At 42.0% G+C, this 23149-nt stretch overlaps 1 protein-coding gene across 1 annotated transcript in view; it reads left to right on the top strand.

Annotated features, from left to right (window-relative positions):
- Window positions 1-23149, top strand: part of DCLK1 (doublecortin like kinase 1) — a 625924-nt gene that overhangs the window by 256015 nt on the left and 346760 nt on the right. Inside the window, exon 4 of the mRNA XM_030200382.1 lies at window positions 11652-11751. Coding sequence (XP_030056242.1) covers window positions 11652-11751 — 100 coding nt within the window. The remainder of the gene's footprint in view (window positions 1-11651; window positions 11752-23149) is intronic.

Raw genomic sequence — 23149 nt, 5'->3', positions numbered from 1 at the left:
ATGGCTGGTCAAGAGGGAATACCTCAGATAATTATGCTTCCAAGTCTCTGTGTTCAATTGCTCCATTTTATTGTCCACATGAGAAAGGCTTAAGAGATTTGGGCTCTTCGAAGAGATGGCTGAGGTCTACAAAGTCCTGAGTGGAGTAGAATGGGTAAACGTGAATTGATTATTTACTCTTTCAAATGGTACAAAGATGAGAAGACACTCAATGAAGTCCCCGTCCTCGCCCCATGGGTTCTGTCTCCATCCCCACCCTGCAGGTTCTCTCTGTGTCTTCTCAGGTTCTGTCTCCGTTCCCACCCCATCCCTGTGGGCTTTGTTCTCACCTACAGAAGCCTTGAACATATATGATTTTGTAGTTAAATATTTTTATTAAAGTATAAAAAGGAACAATATGCTGTGCAACTGTTGTTTAAAAATCACAAATAGAAAACAATAATGACAACGAGCAACTATAATAATCCCAACACCACCACCCTCTACCCTTCCAACCACAACAATATCTGACTTCTATTACCTGTCAAAATGTCCAGGAGTAGAAAATACAACCCGTTCTGTATGCCCTAACAGGGGAGAAATATGCCCTATGAAGCACTGTTATGATATTTTAATCTGTGGATGAATAAGTTATCAACAATCTCAGGATTCGTCTAGCTCTCTTGTCTTCCACAGACCTTCGTGCAATAGAAAATGTCTTCTCAGAAAATGTGCTGGTAGCAGGAATGTACAGAATTCTCCATGCAAATTTTGCCAGTTGTGGCCAGCATGTTTGCCCCAAAAAATCAAAATATCATCTGCATCACTCAAACATATATAATGGCCCAGTCAATTAACAGGCTTCAAAATAGAGAATGACATGGGGACAAGGTTCATCCCTCTATCCTCATCTCTGCCCTGTCCCCATGGGATCTGTCCCTGTTCCGTCCCCATGGGCTCTGTACCCATCCCTTCCCTGTCCCTGCGGGCTCTATCCCTATGGTTACTGTGGGTCCCTGTCCCCATGTCATTCTGTAGTCATGGATATACCATCTTTCAATGATACAATCAAAGCAGTTTACATTTATTATATGCAGGTGCTTTTCTGTAATGGGCAATGGAGAGTTGAGTGACATGCCCAGCGTCACAAGGAGCCACAGTGGGAATCAAACCCAGGTCCCCAGGCTCTCAGCCCACTGCTCTAACCATTAGGCTACTCCTCCACTCCATGGTAAATACTTTTAAAACAAATAGGAGAAAATATTTTTTCACTCAACAAACAGTTAAGCTCTGGAACTTGATGCCAAAGGGTATGATAAAGCAGTTAGTATAGCTAGGTTTAAAAAAGGTTTGGACAAATTTCTGGAGAAAAAAGTTCATAAACTGCTATTAAGGTAGACATGGGGACAGCCACTGCTTATCCTTGGGGTTGGTAGTATGGAATCATGCTACTCTTTGGGATTCTGCCAGGTACTTTTGTCCTAGATTGGCCACAGTTGGAAGCAGGATACTGGGCTAGATGAACCATTGGTCTAACCCAGCATGGCAGTTCTTATGTCTAATCCTCCCCATCACCCTCCAACCCTATTTCAAACCATGACAGCATCACTCATACACTATGTTGCCATGATAACCCCAAAATGTATCCAAATGTCAGTGCTTTTTTTGTAGGAAAAAAGGTACCGGTACTTATTATGGATAACATTAGGGGTGGGGTCACTATCTGACTCCACCCCTTCAGTAGCCACACCCACAGTAGCCACACACCTGTTTGTATGCACCATGGCTAGTAAAAGAGATCAATGAAAATATTACACCAGTATAGGAGAAGAAAAATAACTTGTCATTTTTTTCCATTATAAATCATTTCTATAAGCTGGTACAGCTCCAGAATACACAAAATGACACAAACCAAATTAGTACACAGACCAGGAATTAGGAGAACAGTCTTGCCAAATATGAAACACAATATGTTATCAAAATGTCAGAACCTAACAAACAGATCCCTATTCAGACACTTGGCCTTGCAGTCACACATGCAGAACAGATAGCCCCTCTTCAAATACAGGCAAAAATTAACCTCAAATCCTAAGAAGCTAGACTCTGCATGCAGAACACTACCAGAAAGAAACATGTTAACTCCTATACAGTGCAAAATAAGACAGATGTAAATTCTCAAATTGGACATTTGCCAAATGCTAAAATGAAAATAAAATTATTTTTCTACCTTTGTTGTCTGGTGACTATTTTTCTGATCATGTTGGTCCCAGTATCTGATTCTGCTGCTATCTGTTATCTTAACTCCGTTTCCAGGGCTTCGTGTCCATTTATTTCTTTACTTTCCTCCTTTCTTCTTCATTTCATGCCCTACATACATAAATAAAAACTGGGTCCTGCGCAGACTTCACTAGAAGAGTTAGAGTGGATCCAGCTTTTGCCTATTTTCTCCATCCATGTGCAGTTTTTCTCCTTTCGTCCCTTTCCCTCATCTCCGTCCATGTGTATCTTCTTTTTTTCTCTTCCTTCCCCTCCATCTATGTCCAGCATTTCTCCTCTCTCCCATCCCTTGCATCCATGTTCAACATTTTCCCCTCCCCTCCATCTATGTGCATCTCCTTCCTCTCTCTTCCCGCCCCTCCATTCGTATTCAGTGATTCTCCTCTCTTCCCTGTCTTCCCCTCTATCCACCCATGCTCAGCAATTCTCTTCTCTCCCCTGCCTCCCCTCCATCCATGTCCTGCAATTCTCTTCTCTCCCCTGCCTCCCCTCCATCCATGTCCATCAATTCTCCTCTCTCCCCACCCTCTTCTACATCTATGTCCAGCAATTCTCCTCTCTCTCCTGCTCTCCCCTCCATCTATGTCCAGGAATTCTCCTCTCTCCCTTCCCTCCATCCATGTCCAGCAAATCTCCTCTCTCCCTTTCCTCTTCTTCATCCATGTCCAGCAATTTTCCTCTCCCCTGCCCTCCACTCCATCCATGTCCAGCAATTCTCCTCTCTCCCCTGCCCTCCCCTCCATTCATCCATCCATGTCCAGCAATTCTCCTCTCTCCCCTGCCCTCCCCTCCATTCATTTATCCATGTCCAACAATTCTCCTTTCTCCCCTGCTTTCCTCTCAATCCATGTCCAGGTAAAGATGTGATTCCATGTGCCCCAATAAATGGAGAGTTTAATTTTACTTCCAATATTTATAATACCAGGCTTCCCAAGGCATATTACAACAACAGTTAAGATGAACCCCATCAAGAAACAGGTTAGTCTCACTAAATTTTACCATCTGTATTGTATAGGACCGTGTAGAAAAATGAGCACAAAATACAGAGTTTATAACTGCTGTTTCTTTGGGAAGCTTTCAAATAAATTAAAAAGCTGTCCAATAAGTTAAAAAAAATCTTATCTGCTCCACCTTTGAAGGCACAGTCTATCCAACTGGAACAGCTTTAAATTTTTTACAGATTGACCAGGCATAGGCAGTCTCTTATTTCTAATGTATCTTTTTGCATGAACTAGTGTGATGGGCTCACCCCATCGGCCGTCTCCCACTTTTTCTAATCTCCACTAAGTCCAGAGTCCAGCACGTCTCTCTCCTGCGCTCCCACCCCGTGTCCAGGTCAGGTGAAAATTTCCTCCCTCCCCATGTCTTTCTCCTGCACCCTGCCCCTCCCTTGCCAGCATCGCTATACATTTCCCCTGCGTCGGCTCTGCAGTCCTTCTTTCTCTCTGCCGTGCCCCATCCCCTTTGCTGTAACTTCCTGTTTCCACAGGGGCGCAGCAGAGAGAAAGAAGGACTCATGAGCCGACGCAGGGCAGGCAGCTGAATGTGGAACGCTGCCTCTGTTAGTGTTCCAAAGAGAAAAAAAACCCCATTGGAACAGGTAGGTGGGCGGGAGAAAAGCTCAGGACAGACAGCTATCGGTGGCAGAGGCAGCAGCGAGAGAGAGAGAGTGCAAGTGCAGCTCAAAGTTAGAACAGGTGAAAAAAGGTGCCAGTACGCCATACCAGTGCGTACTGACACAAAACGCCCTGCCAAATGTAGAAAAACACCTTTGCTTCACATCCTCCAACATCCTTTAGTGAGCAATAAACACCACATGCATAAAAGAAACCCTCTCCCCACCAAGCCAGTTTCAACTACTCAGTAAAACTACCATTATTGATAGCATCTTTCAACAAATTCTTCTATGTGGATATAAAAATTGGATTCTCTACAGAATTGGTCAGAATCTGAATATAAACCCTGAAATTCCAGTTCTGTATTACAAGCTCCATATTCCCCAACAATGAAGCGATCCCCCTTACAAGTCGCCACACAAAAAATATTCAAATTGTGATTATCACCTCAGGAACAGCAAACACTCCTTCCACTGCTGGACACTTTAAAGCAGATGGGTTTTTATTTATGTGATGATTCAACTGGATGTAGAGACCACTAGTCCTGAGCATTTTAAATTTTCAAGACACTTTGCAAAATAACACAAAACTCTGCAAAACACTCAAAACCTATACAGGAACTTTACTAAAACCATAATAGCCCTAGCCCATGTATGAAAAGACAGTGCTCTAAATATTACACAGGGCCCTAGAGCACCAATTTACATGCTTATTGGGAAACTGGGACAAACTGGACTGTTACAGATTCATACAGATACTAAATTCTAGAAGAATCCTTTACCTCAGATGAAGATGCAGAACATACAAAATATGGGGCCACAAAAAACATGCAAACAAAAAGTGATATGGAGACAAAAACTGCAACCAGAGATACCAGACCTGTTGTGCAACACTACAGAAACAGAAAGAAATGCATGTCCTCCTGTAAAGTGCAAAATAAAGCTGGCAGATGTAAATTTTCAACACTGACATAATTCAATCACTTTACTGAAAATAAAATCATGTTTCGTACCTTTGTTGTCTGTAGATTTTGTTCCCAGTCTCTGGTTCTGCTTCCCTTTTAATTCTGTTTCCATTTGCCATTTCTTTTCTCACCTCTTTTCTTTTTCAATTCCTGCCCAATGTTTATGGGCCTCTTTTATAAAGCCACGCCAGCGGCTCCCGTTGCAGTATCGCTGACAAAGCCCATTCACTTTGAATGGGCTCTGTCAGCATTGCTGCGCGGCTTGATAAAAGGGGCCATATATTTAGCACTGTTCTCTTACATTCAGCTTTCTTCGATTTTTCTTTCTCCTTCTCAAATCTCTCTTCCCCTCCACCTTCTCAAATCTCTCTCTCTTCTCCTCCATCCATGTGTAGCATTTCTTCCCTTATCCCATCCCTTCATGTGCAATAATCCCCTCTTCCCATTCCTCCCCTTCAAGTGCAGGAATCCCCCCTTCCCTTCAATTGCAGCATTTCACCCTCTCTTCCCTTCACGTGCAGACATCCCCCCTTCCCATCCGTTCCTTTTATGTGCAGCATTCCTCCCTTCCCATCCCTTCACCCCCTTCCCTTTGTGTGCAACATTTCATCCTCTTATCTCTTTATGTGCAGTAATCCTCCCTTCCCATCCTTTCTCTTCTCATGCAGTGCCTCTCCCTCTCCAGGTACTGCTTCTCCTCCATCCTACCCTTGTTCCTTCCTGTGGCTCTAATCACTTTCCCTACCTTCTTCCTTCTCACCCCTTGGGACTAGTCTCTCAACCCCTCCTCAGATGCGAGTTTAAAAACTTGTGATGGCTGCCGGTAGAGTTTAACTCAGGCCTTCCTCTAGCCACCCTGAGGCGTTCCCTCTGACACGTCCTACCTGATCTAATTGCTGATGGTAACCGCCACATGTTCTTTAACTCGCATTGAGGGGAAAGAGAGGTCTTCCTCTAGCCAGCACCGGGGTGAGGGGGTCCTTCCCTCTGTTGCAATTTTGATTGGGTGGTGGCCTTTCACTGGAGTGACAAAGAGGGGGCAACTAAAGGGGGGCACTTGCCCCCCTTAGCAATGCCTATAACCATGCTTTCTCTCTCATCCGACTGTTTCTCGCGTGTGGTCTGTTTCTTCAATCTGCACTCTTGATCTTCCCATAAGGCCAGCAGAGACCTTCTCATCACGTGAACTATTTTGAGAGCCAGGAACAATAATTAAAACCCAGACTATTAGGACTGTGTGGGACAAAGGCAAAGAGTTCAGCCAGCTTTCTCCTAACCACTCAAAAGGATTACATAACTCCTCTATTGTATTCGTTTTTAAGGTTTCATATTGTGTAGCATTTTTTTTTCTTTTTTAGAGTTCCTGGTTTTTTTTAAATGTTTGTTCAAGCACATAGCAAGTCTCTATCAGGTGAAATAGTTTCAGAGTAAGGTTATTATCTATAAAGTGAGAGTAAATATATGAATCATGTTTCTGAAGTACAAGACTATACGTTGTTCCATATAGTTCCATCATATGAAACATTTTTTCGTACTGTGGTGTTTGAAGAATAGTAGACCTGCTGGATAGTTTCCTCTGACTTGAACGAATCAGGCCTAATACCTGATTTTTATTTACAGAGAGTAAAGATAATTTTGTTACCATGGAGACCTCAACCCTCCAGAAATGAATGAGTTCCTCACAACTACGCTTTAGAAATTCGGAAACAGCACATGCCTTTATTGTTTTATCTTAGAAGAGCAACTTTGCCGGAAATGGGGACAAGAAGAAGCAGATATTTGTCAGCTGTAAACTGTTTTTTATAAGAAGATAAGCCTAAAGACAGTCAGTGTATGTGTTGGCAGTTTAATGAAGTATACAATGATAAAAAAAAGCTTGCGTCATAGACAATGTGTGGGAAGCATATATTGTTCTTCAGTTTAAGTTAAGCTTCAGAAACACTGCACCTAAAATGACAAGTGAAATTCTTCTAAACATGGAAGAAACTTCTGAACCAGGCCAGTGGCTCAGTGAAATTGCTGAGGGACCCTTTTACTAAGCTGAGTGTGTACACGCGCTCAATGCATGCCAAAATGGAGTTACCGCCTGACTACCGCGTGGCTGTTGTGTAATTTCATTTTTGGTGTGCGTCCAATACACACGTCTGAAAAAATATTTTTTATTTTCGGGCACGTGGCGCAAGTAGGTCATTACTGCCCAGTTACCATGTGAGTCTTTACCGCTAGGTCAATGGCTGGTGGTAAGGTCTCAGACCCAAAATGGACGCACAGCAATTTTTATTTTGCTGCACGTCCATTTTCAGCAAAAATTTGAAAAAGACCTTTTTTTTTATACAGGCGCGCTAAAAAATGGATCGACACGCGCCCAAAACCTGCGCCTACACTACCGCAATCCATTTTTCAGTGCACATTTGTAAAAGGACCCCTGAGTGTTGCTGCGCAGAGGACCTGGATTTGATTGCTGGGTTTGGGCTTCTGTTCTGGATACTTTGTAGGTAGTATTCGTGAACCTTGGGGAAAGAGAGCCCCCATCAACATCTAGTTGCCAGACTTAGGACTCACAATTGCAAGCTCCTAAAAACTGAGGACTGTCACCATAATGCAGTGGTTCTCAAACCTGTCCTGGGGGAATATTAGCCAATCCGGTTTTCAGGACACCCCCAATGAATATTCATGGGGGACAGTGCATGCAAATCTAAATCATGAATATTCATTGCACATATCCTGAAGACCTGCTGGCTTGGGTATGAGTGAGCTAAGTGAATTGGGAAGCAATACTAATTGTCATTTTGTTTCAGTGCTCACTTAGGACTGTTTTTACAAATTGGCATTACCATTAGCATGCGCTGAATATGAAGAAGCCAATGGGAATTGAACGGGCTTCTTTGCATTCAGCGTATGATAAGTGGTAGCACCACTTCGTAAAAAGAGTCCTGAAAGTTTTAATACATATTAAATGAAATTGTGAAAAATTTCATATTGGGGCACGCTGTTTCATTTAGTGTGTAGTAATTAAAACAAAACAGCACACATTAAAGTGAAATGACATAAAACTGGATAAGAAACCAAAACAAGAGAAAACAAAATGCAACAGAAACAAAAAATATAACAGAACAAAATAAAATGAAACAAGTATAAATACAATTTTTCTTCCTGCACACACCTAAAAAATTAAGAGGAGGGGAGGAGGCAATCTTTCTTAGCCATGGTATAAAGGCCAACTGAATTTCAGTTTTGGTTTTCACTTTGGCTGAATCCAAATTTCGGGCCAGTTTCAGCAATATATTTTGGTTTCTGCTGAAATGCCAGTGCATGAATCTGAAACTCCCCCCTGACCAAAAGTGGCAACCACTCTTTGCCCTCCCTGACCAAAAGCACAGCCCTCTCACTACCCGTAAGCCCTTCCCGAGCCTATCTTAGAAGCCTGGTGGTCTAGTGGGGGCAAGAGCAATTCTCAGTCACTCCTGCCCATGCCAGCTCCAAATCTCACAATGCCTGCCGAAACTTCTAGTGGCAGTATCATGAGACTGTCACAGGAGGACACGGCAGCCATTTTGAATGTGAAGTTGGCATGGACAGAGCAACTGTGGATTGCTCCTACCCTGACTAGTGACAGGGACATGAGGCACATTTTTGGTTGGGGGGGGTCTTGCCATACCGGTTTTGGTTTTGGCTTCTGTGTAGGCTGAAACTCTATGGTGAATTTTGACCATATATTCAATTTTGGCTGAAAGTTTTAAAAACTTGGTTTTGGTCACTCTCTACCATTGGTAGTTTCCCTTTATATAAAATATCTGTTGTTTGATGTTACCCTCTCTTCTTTTACATATATGTATTTTAGATGTTATTGTCAAATGCTCTGGTCATTTGCCCTTTTATGTTAATAGCCTCCAAATAAATTTGGTTTATGGCAGGTGAATTTTATAGCTTGCATTATAAACTCTTTATTAGAACACTCCAGGAGTCCGCAGCTCATCTCAACTCAAGAGAGGAAGTTGACATGGAGTGGCATAATTGAAAGGGACGCCCAAGTTTTTCTGAGGACATCCTCGCAGGACATCCCCGTGAAGGGTATTATCAAAAGAAGATGGACGTCCATCTTTCGTTTCGATAATACGGTCAGGGACACCCAAATCTGGAAATTTAGGTCGACCATAGAGATGGTCGTCCTTAGACTTGGTCATTTCTGATTTTCGGCGATAATGGAAACTGAGGATGCCCATCTCAGAAACGACCAAATCCAAGCTCTTTGGTCGTGGGAGGCGCCAGCATTCATAGTGCACTGGTCTTCCTCACATGCCAGGACACCAACCGGGCACCCTAGGGGACACAACAGTGGACTTCAGAAATTGCTTCCAGGTGCATAGCTCCCTTACCGTGTGTGCTGAGCCCCCCAAAGCCCACTACCCACAACTATACACCACTACCATAGCCCTTATGGGTGAAGGGAGGCACTTAGATGTGGGTACAGTGGGTTTGTTGTGGGTTTTGGAGGGCTCACATTTACCACCACAAGTGTAACAGGTAGGGGGGGGGGATGGGCCTGGGTCCGTCTGTCTGAAGTGCACTGCACCCACTAAAACTGCTCCAGGGACCTGCATACTGCTGCGATGGACCTGAGTATGACATTTGAGGCTTGCATAGAGGCTGTCAAAAAATATTTTTAAAGAATTTTTTGAGGGTGGGAGGGGGTTAGTCACCACGGGGGGAGTAAGGGGAGGTCATCCCCGATTCCCTCTGGTGGTCATCTGGTCAGTTCGGGCACCTTTTCGTGGCTTGGTCGTAACAAAAAAAGTACCAAGTAAAGTCGTCCAAGTGCTTGTCAGGGACGCCCTTCTTTTTTCGATTATGGGACGAGGATGCCCACGTGTTAGGCACGCCCAAGTCCCGCCTTCGCTACGCCTCCGACACGGCCCTGGGAAGTTTGGTCTTCTCCGTGACGGAAAGCAGTTGGGGACGCCCAAAATCGGCTTTTGATTATGCCGATTTGGGCGACCCTGGGAGAAGGACGCCCATCTTCCAATTTGTGTCGAAAGATGGGCGCCCTTCTCTTTCAAAAATAAGCCTGAAATTGCATGATCCAGCCATCTTGAATCTTAGCTTTCATCCTGATTATTATAGCATGTCAGTAGAATATCCACTATAAAATTCAGGCCAGTGGTTCCTACAATCATTCAGGATTTGAGGATATCTCATGAATATTAACTGTGGACAACCTAAAAACCCAACTGTCTGTGGAGTCAAGAGGCAAAATCCAACAATCAAACCGCAGAAATACATAAAATTAGATATAAACCAGCACAAAAAGTAGCAGTATGATGATAATCCGTTTATTAAAAATGAAAACAACCACTGGACACAAAGTTTGCTTGACATGGCAATGTTTTGGCATACACCTGCATCAGGTGAACTTTGTACCAGTGACTGTTTTGTTTTGTTTTTTTAATTAAAAAAAGGATTATCACCATACTGCTGCTTTTTGTGCTGGTTTGTATCCAACTTTGTGTTTCTCTGTGGAGTCAACAGTATAGGTTTGGGAACCACAGATTTAAGCACAGCAGATCAGACTACCCCCATTGCTGTGGGTAATTTTTTAATAGGGCACAGTGTCAAAGTTCTAAAAAGGCACCTATTATATAAGATAGGCACACAGAACCAACTCCAGTAGTGCACAAATTTACACGTGCTTAAGAAGGCAAACAGGCACCTTGTTTAAGCCTATTTGATAAAGAAATGTAGACTCCTACTTTTCATTATAGAATACTAGCACAAGTGGCAGAAAACACTCGTACATGTAGGCAAGACTAGTTAAACCAGCCCACACCTAAATGTTAACCAGATCATGCATAAAACATTAAGGGCCCTGTTTACTAAGCAATGTTATAGGCGCGTTAACATTTTTAACGCGCATTAACCATGTACGTGCGTTAAACATATATGAGCCTACAATATCCATATAGGTGCCTACATGGTTAGTTTGCGCGCTAAGTGTAGGCATGCTAAGAACACTAACGCAACTTAGTCAACAGGGTCCTAAAACTATTAAAACATGACGTGCACTTTTCCATTTGTCAGTATTCTGGAAGAGGCAATTTACATGCATTAGTAGCTAGAAGCTAGGAAACAACAGGAAAAAGGTCCCCTAAGAAAGAAACACCAAAAGACAAGGAAGTAGGGGTGAATTAATTAAAATGAATAGTAGAATCTTGGAGTAAGAACTGATAAAACATGAAGTTTATTATGATAAGAAGAGAGCATAGCTCTACATAAAACAAATCGCCAAAACATGGTGGAAATTCAGAAGATAAACTCAGACTCGACACGAATTCATGTTTTGGCGCTGAGTGCCTGCATTAAGAGTCAAAAAATTATCTGAATGATTTAAAACACAAATGACTCTGATTGGGAGTGAGGTAATCCTCGAAGGGAAATAATCGGTATAAATACTTTCTCTGCTTCAAACTCTGAGAAAATACTGTCATTTACACATGTTCCTGCCACCGAAAACTAGGCAGCTCTTTCAAAAATTACCCATGTGCATACCTGTAAATTACACAAAATAAATATGTACATTGCAACTCCATCCATTCTCTGCCAAAACTGCTCCTCATTTTCTGCTTTTGGCAGTGTCCATATCAGCAGCCCATGGTTAGAGTACTTTAAAAAACAGAATCTGCTAGTTTCATTAAACTCAAGGGTTAGTTTCAGACTGAAACTTGTGCAGGTGTGCAGGAATAAAACTATTATGGGCAATCAGTATTTTTGCAATTTGGGGAGATGTTGTGCTGACAACAGTATTTTTTTTTCTTTTATAGGTGATGTGCCTTCAGGATTTCTTTGGCGAGGATGACATTTTTATTGCTTGTGGACCAGAAAAGTTCCGCTATCAGGATGACTTTTTGCTAGATGAAAGTGGTAAGAGATTTAATATCATCATTTAAACCTGAGGAAAGAGAGAGGCCATGTTCCAGAAACTTCTCTCTCAGTCTGACTGTTTCAGTTTAGAAGCAGCATCCGATCCAGGATCAGTTTATCTGCTCACATCTTTTATGGAACAATTTCCAAAGCCTTGGGTAAAACCTGCTTTAAAAACAGTCCTGGGCCCTCTGAGGAGTAAAAGAGGTGGTGGGGGTAAGTTTAGGGTGGCCCTGGAAAATGAAGCAAAAGAATTTCAAATATCCGTGGCTGCTTTTCCTGGCTTTGACCCCAGTGTCAACACTATGGTCTGCAAAATTTTCATTGAAAGGACTGGGGGGTCTATGTCAGCCCCTGGAGATATCTAGGGTGGCCCTCATCATCATTCTGTCTTTTTTTTTCTGTCACTTTCTGCTTCTCTATCCAAGTTCACAACAGAAAGGGGGAAGTGGATAAGGGAAAGAGCTGTATTCTTGAAGGACAAGGCATTTCTCAATAGCTGAAGAGAATGCATTTGGAAATGCCCATATCAGTGCAAACTATGGGAAGTACCAGGCTGGCTTGTGGCTTTACCATTTCCATGTACTCTGTTTCTTGCTATTGTGGATCCAGTGCATCACTTTCCTGAACCCATAAATGTGGGTACTCCTCCTCCCCTTCCACCCTTAGCATCCCTGTAACCAGGATAGGGGGTTACTACACTAGCCATTCTTCTACTAGAAGTGTTTGTTAGTATTTTATGCTATTCACAGAGTACCCTCAGATCGTGCTTTTCAGTTCTGCGGGTTTTAGACCCCCAAATGGTTATATATTTATAATGCACATTCTGAGGGTAAAACTTCCACCAACTTGATTACAACTACAATTTTCTGCTTTCTTTTCTTATTCAGGTTTAAATATTTTTTTAACAGATATCATAGAATAAGTGTGAAAAGGTATTAATGTGTAGCTCTAATAGTAAGGATGACTGCAACAGAGTAGATGATCCTTGTGGGGTTTCAGAGGCTTTTAGCCATATTAAAACCTACCAACCAACATTGATAGTGATTTAACTGATTTAAGTGCTTGCATAGGTAGAGGTGCATATTGTTATTGGAAAAAAAATTACCATCTAAATCAGTCTATGAGAGGCCCTCTGCAGGGGGGCATTACACTAAATACCAGAAAAGGTAAAGTAATTTTTGATCTCTCTTATTAGAAACACAGGTCAATTTTCAAGTTAAATCACTACCATATGCAAAGAAAAATACTATGAAGCACAAGAATGGATAAGTATAGTTGTCCAGTTCCTGTCTAATGTAATGTAATGACATTTCTTCACTGACCCTGGCGTATCTTAAATCAATACAGGCTGTTTTGATCAGAGAGCAATTATCAACATCCATATAAAATATACAGTGCCAGAAATAACTGTTGTGGTGCCTTGGACACTGCTTCAAGAAATGCAAGGGCTTGGTGTCTCCTTCTCTGCAGATAAATGCTTGAAGCACCCTAAAAATATGGCTCACGGGGCAATGCCCTGGTCACTCTACCCTAATTCTAGCCTTGAGAGTATGTAAGAACATAAGCGTTGCAATACTGGGACAGATCGAAGGTCCATCAAGTCTAGTTTCCTGTTTTCAACAGTGGCCAATCCAGGTCATAAGTACCTGGCAAGATCCCAGAATAGTGAGACAGATTTTATGCTGCTTATCCTAGTAGGCAGTGGGTTTTCCCAAGTTCATCTTAATAATGGCTTATGAACTTTTCATATAGGAAATTATCCAAATCTTTTTTAAACTCTGCTAAGCTAACTGCTTTTACCACATTCTCTGGCAATGAATTCCAGAGTTTAATTACACGTTGAATAAAAAAAAATTTCTCCGGTTTGTTTTAAATTTACTGCTTACTAGCTTAATTGCATGCCCCCTAGTCCTAGTGTTTTTGGAAAGATTAAACAAGCGATTCACGTCTATTTGTTCCACTCCACTCAATATTTTATAGACTTCTATCATATTGCCCCTCAACCATCTCTTCTCTAAGCTAAAGAACCCTAGCCACTTTAGCCTTTCCTCATAGGGAAGTTGTCCCATCCTCTTTATCATTTTCATCACCCTTCTTTGTACCTTTTCTAATTCCACTATATCTTTTTGAGATGAGGTGACCAGAATTGCACACAGTATTTGAGGTGCGGTTGCACCATGGAGCGATACAAAGGCATTATAACATTCTCATTTTTGCTTTCCATTCCTTTCCTAATAATTCCTAACATTCTATTTGCTTTCTTAGCCACCACTGCACACTGAGCAGAGGGTTTCAACGTATCATCAACGATGACACCGAGATCCTTTTCCTGGGCGGTGACTCCTAATGTGGAACCTTGCAACACGTAGCTATAGTGTGGGTTCCTTTTCCTCACTTGTATCACTTTGCACTTGCTCACATAAAACGAGGTCTGCCATTTTCTCCCAGTCTCCTAAGGTCCTCTTGCAATTTTTTACAGTCCTCTTGCGATGTAACAACTTTGAATAATTACCTCAGTAGTTATTTCCATCTCTAAATCATTTATAAATTTGTTAAAAAGCAGTGGTCCCAGCTCAGACCCCTGGGGAACCCCTGTGCAGGTCTTTTTATGTGTATGGTATTTAGTATGACAGCCTTTTAAGTGGACAAGGGCTACAGATCTTTTAATAGTTCCCAAATGCAGGTTGGAGTTTGTGAATCCTGTTTTGACCTTGATTTGCTGAACCATGGCAGCATTATCTGACCCTGATGTCAACAATAGCAGGCCTAGTCCTGTTCATAATTGGCAGGTTTTTGTACTCTTGATTGTTTTGGCCTGTTCCATGACAAGGGGAATTGAGGAGAAAACAATCGTTCTGAGACTCACTGGTCTAGCTTTTTCTTTTTGAAGCACAGACTTAAGAAATAGTGAGCCCTCTGGCTGACTTGCTATGCCCTCATTAACATTTGTGTTACCAATGGGAAAATTTCTCTGGATTCTAGGGGGCTCCTTCTATATACAAGTCTGCTTTCAACAGTGGAATAAACATAAAGTTCTCCAAGTCAATGGGATTTTTCCAGATGTCCACAACTGCCAGAATCTGACAACAATTATGTTGAATCTGAAACAGAAACAAATTGGATCATGATGTACTGGTTTAATCTCTTGCTATGCCTGTTACAAGTAACACTTTGCCTAAAATAATCACATGCTTGGATGACAACCAATTAAGAATTGACTAAACAGGGGTACTTTGAAGAATTGTATTAACTGATACCATTTTGCCAGTTGATCTAACTTTGTGGATTAGTAGAGCCACTACGGCGCCCTTTTACTTAGGCGAGCTGAAAAATGGCCTGCAGTAGTGTAGATGCGTGGTTTGGGCGCGCGCAGAATCATTTTTCAGCACACCTGTAAAAAAATTCCTTTTTTAAATTGTTGACAAAAATGGACGTGCGGCAAAATGAAAATTGCCATGTGTCCATTTTGGGTTCGAGACCTTACCGCCAGCCATTGACCTAGCAGTAAGGTCTCACGTAATAACTGGGCAGTAATGGTCTATGCGCTTAAAATACCAATTACCACCCGTGCACCAGAAAATAAAAATATTTTCTGGCGCACGGAAAAAATGACAGCTGAGAGGAGATTTGATAGAGGTCTATAAAATCCTTAGTAGAGTGGAGCAGGCAAACGAGAATTGATTGTTTCTGCTTTCTAAAAGTACAGATTCCAGGGAATGCTCCGTAAAGTTACGTGGAGGGGTATTTTCAATATGACGTCTAAGTCCGGCTTTAGATGTTTTGCAAAAAACGTCCAAAATCTGAATCAGAAAGAAGTTCCTTTTCCAAAAAGAAAAACATCTGTCTTTTGTTTTCAAAAATACTGTTTCTAACAAGGTTTTGTGCTTTGGACATATTGATGTTTGGTCCATTTCCCCCCTCCCCCCTCCCAAAAACACATCCAAGTGAAAAACATAGAAAATCAAGCCATCGGGATGTAGGAGGGGCCAGCATTTTTAGTAGACTGGTCTCCCAGACATCCCAGGAGATAAATGGAGCACCCTAGAGGGCACTGCAGTGGACTTCAAAAACATGCTCCCAGGTACATATCTCACCGTTGCTCCCTTATCTTGTTTGCTGAACCCCCCCAAAACCCACTGCCTACAACTGTACACCTCTACAGTAGCCCTTTTGGGTGAAGGTGGCACCTATATGTGGGTACAGTGGGTTTCTGGTGAGTTTTGGAGGGCTCACAGTTTCCATTACAAACGTGACAGGTAGAGGTAGATAGGGACTACAGTCTCCGACTCCATGGTGCACTGGACTGCACTGACCACTACACTACTCCAGGGACCTGCATGCTGCTCTAATAGACCTAGCTCTAACATCTGAGGCTGTCATAGAGGCTGCTAAATCATATTTGTATTCATATTTGTGAGGAGTGGAAGGGGGTCAGTGACCACTGGAGGGGGATATTGGGGGGCCACCTCTGATTCCCTCCAGTGGTCATATGGTCATTTAGGGCACCCTTTTCTTCCTTTATTCAAACAGGTCTACCTCAAAACATCTTAGTTTTAGTCCTGGCCACCTTTGTTTTGTTCCATTGTGGCTGAAAAACGTTCACGTGTTAGGAACACCCAGATCCTGCCCTTAACACGCCCCTGACACACACCCTTGTGATTTGAATGCACTTCTGATGGACTTCATAGAAAAACGTCTAAAAATTGGTTTTGAAAATATCAATTTGGACGTTTTTGTGAGAAAAACATCCAAATGCAGATTTATGCTGCTTTTTGGACGTTTTTCTCTTTTGAAAATGAGCTCCATAGTAGTACGTTTTTAAAAAATAGGAGAAAATACTTTGTCACTCACAACATAGTAAGACTCTGGAACTTCTCATCAGATGCTATAGTAACAGAAAAGAAGTCAGCATAGGTAGGGTAAAAAAAAAAAGGACTTGACAAATTACTGGAGGAAACATCCATAAACCATCATTAAGGTAGACCTGCTGCACTGCTTATCCTTGCGAGTAAGTAGCATGGAAAGTATCTGCTCTTTGGGATCCTGCTTTGTACTTGTGACCTGGATTGGCTACTGTTGGAAAGAGGGTACTGGGCTTGGTGGACCTTTGGTCTGCCTCAGTATAGCAATTCTTAAGTTCTTATCTTGTTTTAAGAAAGTGCCATTATTGTATGACACTGCCTGTTGTAGAACTGAAAACACGGCTAAGATTATACCATGAGTATTTAAGACAGCAAACAATATTTTCCCTTTAACGTGACAAATCCAGAAATGTAAGTAATTGCTTACATTACTTATCCTGAATCTGATGATACCTTACTTACTACAGCAGGACTTGCTTGTGACACTTGCACCTTTTCTGCCGGATTCTATATAGCATGCCTAGCATTCTGCACTGAAATCTAAGTGTATTTTATAACAATACATGTAACTTAATTGGCTTAACAAGCTAATCAATGTTAATAACAGTACCTAACAAGCAATAATGAGCACTAGTTGGCAATAATTAGAATTTACATGCACCTAAATTCTAATGCACGTAGTTCAAATGGGGAGTGGTCATGGGCGGGGAAATGGGCATTTTGTGGGCGTTACTACTACTACTACTATTTAGCATTTCTAAATTTACGTGTGTAGTAACAGAATATGGCTCAGTGAGTGTAAACCTATGCGCTGGGATTTATGCCACGTTTTTGTTGGTGTAAATGAAGGCGTGTAATTTTAGGCGCTGTAATGTCAACTGAGTGTACTTTATATACCGTACCTAAATCTAGGTGCCGCTTATAGAATACGCTTAGCCAGAAATGTTTACCGTGCGGGTTTTTTAGGTACCATATATAGAATCTGGCCCTTTATGACTTCATGTTCAATTTTTTCCTTATGTTAGTCATGCTTATCAAGCTCTTATTACTTTATCTTATCTGTCTGTTTGTTCTGCTTCTGCTTACCCCCACTGTTGTCTATTAAGATTTGTGAATGTGTATCGTGTTAACATTGGAAGTAGCACTCTGTTAAAGTGTGTACTGTTATTGTACTGCTTTAATCATATATTGCCTATGGCCAGGTTGTTCTTGCTGTACAGCAACTTGGATAAATTTCTTCAAAGAGTTGGTAAATAAAGCCTTATAAATAAATAAATGAGAACACGTTTTGCAAAACTATAAAGGCTGATTCAATTAGACCAGAAGATTTAGAGCTAGCTGACAATTCTTTTCCTAAACGTCATTTTTGCAGGACATTTTTCAGTATTTATTGGGCTGCCGCAGTTAAGTAGCAGCGTGAATGACCCTGTTGCAAGACTCAGGAAAAGAAACCCTTCTCAGTAGGGGATGCAGTGCATCATCCACAGCGAGGCACTTGCTTTGAAAAAAGATGCGTTTAGAGCTGCATGAAGTTTTAAATGAGTCTGACAAAATGTCAACTTAATTAAGTCCAGGCCACTCAATGCTTCTCTGTTTCACATTCTTTGTGAAGAGCTGAGGGTTTGAATATCAGAAGCTGTTAGAGAGGTTTGATGGCTTTCAAAATGCAAGGTATTTCAAAGACTGTTTGAACTACACAGAGAAGGTCACAGATTTCTTGTTGATCATCCATCTATTCCTGATTCCATATTTAAAAATCGCATGTCGGTAGCGGAACTTGTTCACTTTGTTGATATATTTGACAAGCTGAATGATGTAGAATCCAGAGATGTGTAGTAACGAAGTACTTGTGCTTCATTACAGTATGTAAGCACAGTTGTCAGTACTTTTACTTGTAACTCATTACATAGTAACATAACATAGTAGATGACGGCAGAAAAAGACCTGCACGGTCCATCCAGTCTGCCCAACAAGATAAACTCACATGTGCTACCTTTTGTGTATACCTTACCTTGATTTGTACCTGTCCTTTTCAGGGCACAGACCGTATAAGTCTGCCCAGCACTATCCCCGCCTCCCAACCACCAGTCCCGCCTCCCACCACCGGCTCTGGCACAGACCGTATAAGTCTGCCCAGCACCATCTCCACCTCCCGCCACCGGCTCTGCCACCCAATCTCGGCTAAGCTCCTTAGGATCCATTCCTTCTGAACAGGATTCCTATTACAAATAAAAGCCGTACTTTTGTACTTAGTAATGAAGTTCAAGTTAAGAAAGTATATATTTTTAAAAAGCATTTTTCCTTATCTTTGTAAGGAAAGGCTTGCAGTTGATTGGGCCCCTAACTTTCGGTCCCAAAAACAGCTGAGCTGGGACTAGAAGCTCATGCCCAATCAGATGCAAGTCAGTATCTGATGTCACATCACCTGCCAGGAGCTGCTGCCACATGTGGTGTAGGTCTTCTTGCCGGGAGGTCTAGTACAGAAACTGGGCTGCAGAGGTGCTGCAGAGCCTTGGTTGGATGTGTTCTCATGGTGCCAGGGCCTTCCTGCAGTGATATTCCCTGCCACATGCCTGTTCTGCTCCCTCCCCCCACTCTTGGTTTTAATACACAGGGAGAGAGGAGCAGGGTAGGCAGCATAGCGCAAACATTGCTGGAGGAAGGGAGGCCATGATAGTATTTATTTCCTTTTATGTATTTTTTCCCTTTTATCTGCCTCTCTGTTTCCCTTTTATGTGAGTCCTCTGCCTATTTACAGCACACGGGAGTCCGAAACATTTTGCTGTGGTCCGTTCAGGTCATGGCCCCAAAGTGGCACTGGCAATTTTGGGCTCTGCTCTAGTGGAAGATTATGCAGACCCGAGCGGCCCCTGTTGAAAGCGCGTCCACACACTAAAGCCCCTCATTTGACACACCCACTGCAAAGCAAAATCAATGGCAAGACCATAGCAGGGCAGGAGCTAGATCACTATGGCTGAATCATAGATCCAAACTCTTCATGTAAGCCGAGTATAGGCTCCTGAGCAGACTATAGCATACACAGAATTTGCAAAATGGTATCTTTCTCCCTCACTGATTGAAACACCTGACAGCCTGACTAGCACACTGCTTAAATTTCCCTGACATGTCTGCCCCCTGCATTGAAATCGCAGTCTCATATCCGTGAAAGCAGCACTGCAGGCAGCAGAACACCTCACTTCGGCCCTCCTTCCCTCCTTGTGTCCCGCCCTCGTGGAAGTTACGTCAGACGAGGGCGGGCCACAGGGAGGGAAGGAGGGCTGAAGGGAGGCATTCTGCTTCCTGCAGTGCTGCTTTCACGGAGATGAGACTGCAATTTCAATGCAGGGGTCAGACAATCAACGATGGAGGGTGGGTGGGACTGCAGCGCTGGGCCCCCCTTGGAGGCCCGGTCCCGGGGAATTTTGTCCTCCCTGCCCCCCCCCCCCCCCCCCCCTCTTGGCGGCTATGTATACAGGGCACCTATGCATAAGACATCTTGCTGCCAGAAAAGAGGCCAAGAAAAGACACTTTCCCTCCAAAACCGTGGGACGTAGCCAGGCAGCCTCCCACAGTCAGCACTGAGTCCAGATAGTCAATGCTGAGTCGTTTCCAGTCACCAGCATTGAATATCCGATTTATTCAATAACCTTCCAAAGACAGGCCTTCTATTTTGGTGGCCTAATTTGGCTGCCAAATGTAGCTGGTGATACGCTGAATGGTAGCAGCTAGCCAGCTATATAGCACTAACCAGCAATATTCACCAGGAGATAGCCAGTTAAGTGCCATTTAACCTCCAGGAGGCTGTTCCTGGCCAGCTAAATGGTTTTAAATATCGGGTGGTAGGTAACCTACCTAACTCCTCCCATGGGAATATCCTAATTGGGTACCTAGCTAGAAAACTCAAGGAGGTAGATTTTCAAAGGGTTTTAAGTGGGCAGTAATAGCTCCTGCCTACTTAAACTCCATCAGCAGACTATCCCCAGGTACTCAGCGGCAATGTGCAGAGCCAGGAAGGAGCAGGCACCAGCAATATTCAGTGCCAGTATAGCTATCTGGTCAAGTAGGACTCCACAAAGGGCAGTCCTGACTTTGCCCACTTAGCTATGTGGGTGCTGGCACAGGATATCTGCCAGTACCCACATAACTACCTAGTCTGTAGCTGACCTGAATATTCAATGCCTGTGTCCGAACTTGGCCCAGCATTGAATATCCAGGTAGATTCAGCCTTTGACGTTCAGAGGCTTTAAAACTATTGACTGTCATGGGCTGAATATCAGAAGTCGGTGATTATCTCTCTATGCTGCTTACAGAGCAGGTCTACACCTGAATGACATAAAATGAAAATCTACACCAAACTCTTCACCTGCGTCACAAAAGCATATGCGTCTTGTGAAGTCATTGGGAGGTGAACAAGTTTCAGTTCAATTAATCATAAATGTTCGGAGGTTATTTTTGCCTTGATGTGCTTGGAGAACCACCATCTTCAACAAACAGTCTTTTAGGCAGTATTAATAAGCTTGTTTCTTATGGCTGATTTTCATGAACAAACAAAACAATAATAAAGTAAATAACTATTTTGTTTATGTCTATGTTTATTAAAAACTTGATATACCACCATTTCTATGTGTAAACCATAGTGGTTTACAAAATAAAAGACTAATAAAAACAATTGACAGGAACACCATTTTACGACAGGAAAGAAAATATTCGAATAAGAACCACAACAAACAAAGAAACATACATAATTTTATTAACTATTTCAAAAATAAATAGGGAGGTAATTATCAAAACCATTTCAGCTCTTAAAACAGTGTAACTGTGGAAAGGGCTTTTATAAAATTACCACTCTGGGTGGTATTATGGGACTAAAATGGTGGGGTATAAATGGTGACATACAACAAATTGAAATTTTTAATTTCAATTTCATCAGTATAAATTGGAAAATACAACACGTTAAGGGTCCTTCTACTAAAGCGTGTTTAGTTTTGAGCTTAACACGCGGCAAGCCCAAAACCAATGCTGCATCAAGAAGGGATATTTCCACTATTTTTTTATCACATGCCACATATTCAAATTTGGATGAATGAATGGTTCTTAATCTTGAATTAATGCGGAAGCACTGTCCACCTAGGCTCCTTGTTAACTCTGTGTGAGGCAGATAGTGTATGGAAAGTGCAGTGCAGGACAGTGGGTGAACACCAGTCACTATCTGATTCATCAATAAAATTCAGGCACAACATTTTGCCTACTTCTCTGGAGATGGCATCCCATTGAACTTCCAGGAGCCAATAAGGCCTTTGTTTCACTAAGACCTTATCACTAACCCATTCCATATGTACCCATTAGGGGTACATCTGCGAACATCTGAAAATATACAGTGCTCTGTAACTGATAGACTATTTGCTAGAAATCTCTTTACTGTGGGGACAGGTGGTTTGAATAAAACTAGATAAAAGTAATCAAATAGAGACATTTGTCCAGTATACTTTAGCCTGACAGCACTGAATATCAGTTCTGTCTGGTTAAAGTAAAATCATTTCCCCTGAATGCCTCCTACCTCTTTAGCAATGGCTAAATTTATTTGGTATAAAATAAACAGCAAATCCACAAAGTATGAAATAACCAAAGTCAGGGAAAAAGCCTCAAAGAGCTTGGAGACTATATTACAAAGTCTCTACAAGCTAAGTGGACAAAAACGTTCTCTCTTCATCATTGGCAAAAAACCCTGAGGCTACAGCCATAAAAAATCCTCACGCTGCCTGAGGCCCTGAAGAAGCAGTGAAACGCTGGCCACCGTCGGCTCAGGGTAGCTTCTGAGGGACCGCACAGCGGGAGCAGGATTGAAAACACTGAATTGAGGTAAGTGAACCTGTCATATATATACGCTCTTTTGGGTTCATAGTGTAACGTTCACGATATTGAAGATTGATTTATCAATGTAAAAATTTGAAAAAAATTCTTTTGTAAAAATTTAAATAAAGTGTTTTGGCTTCAGCTTAAAGATTTTTTATGGCTGTAGCCTCAGACTTTTTTGCCAATGATGAAGAGAGGACTTTTTTGTCCGCTTAGCTTGTAGAGACTTTGTAATATAGTCTCCAAGCTCTTTGAGGCTTTTTCCCTGACTTTGGTTATTTCATACTTTGTGGATTTGCTTTTTATTTTATATCTTTGATTGATATCCACACCACATATTTAGATTTAGTAAATTTATTTGGTGACACATTTTAAATGCTGATCTAGGGAATAGGGGAGGAATTTAAAAAGGAAAGATTTGCTCAGATGACTACTGAAGTTTTCTAGGCAAATCTTTATAGTATAGTTACTATGTTAATCTACTTAAATATGTTCTGACATCATCATTTGCATTAACCTGCTCGTTCTGCAAGGATACAGTAGTCATGAGAGGTTGAGAATTACCATTTTAGGAGATGGTAATAGGCACCTGATAGAGTACCACTGAAACATAATCAATGCATATCCTGTTTCCAAAATCTATAGAAGGACAGTATCATGCTGTTTCTTGTGACTCAAAT

Source organism: Microcaecilia unicolor, chromosome 4 (genome assembly GCF_901765095.1).
Source record: "Microcaecilia unicolor chromosome 4, aMicUni1.1, whole genome shotgun sequence".
NCBI lineage: Eukaryota > Metazoa > Chordata > Amphibia > Gymnophiona > Siphonopidae > Microcaecilia > Microcaecilia unicolor.
The sequence above is the reverse complement of the archived record's forward strand: the minus strand, read 5'-3'. Positions and strand labels throughout refer to the sequence as shown.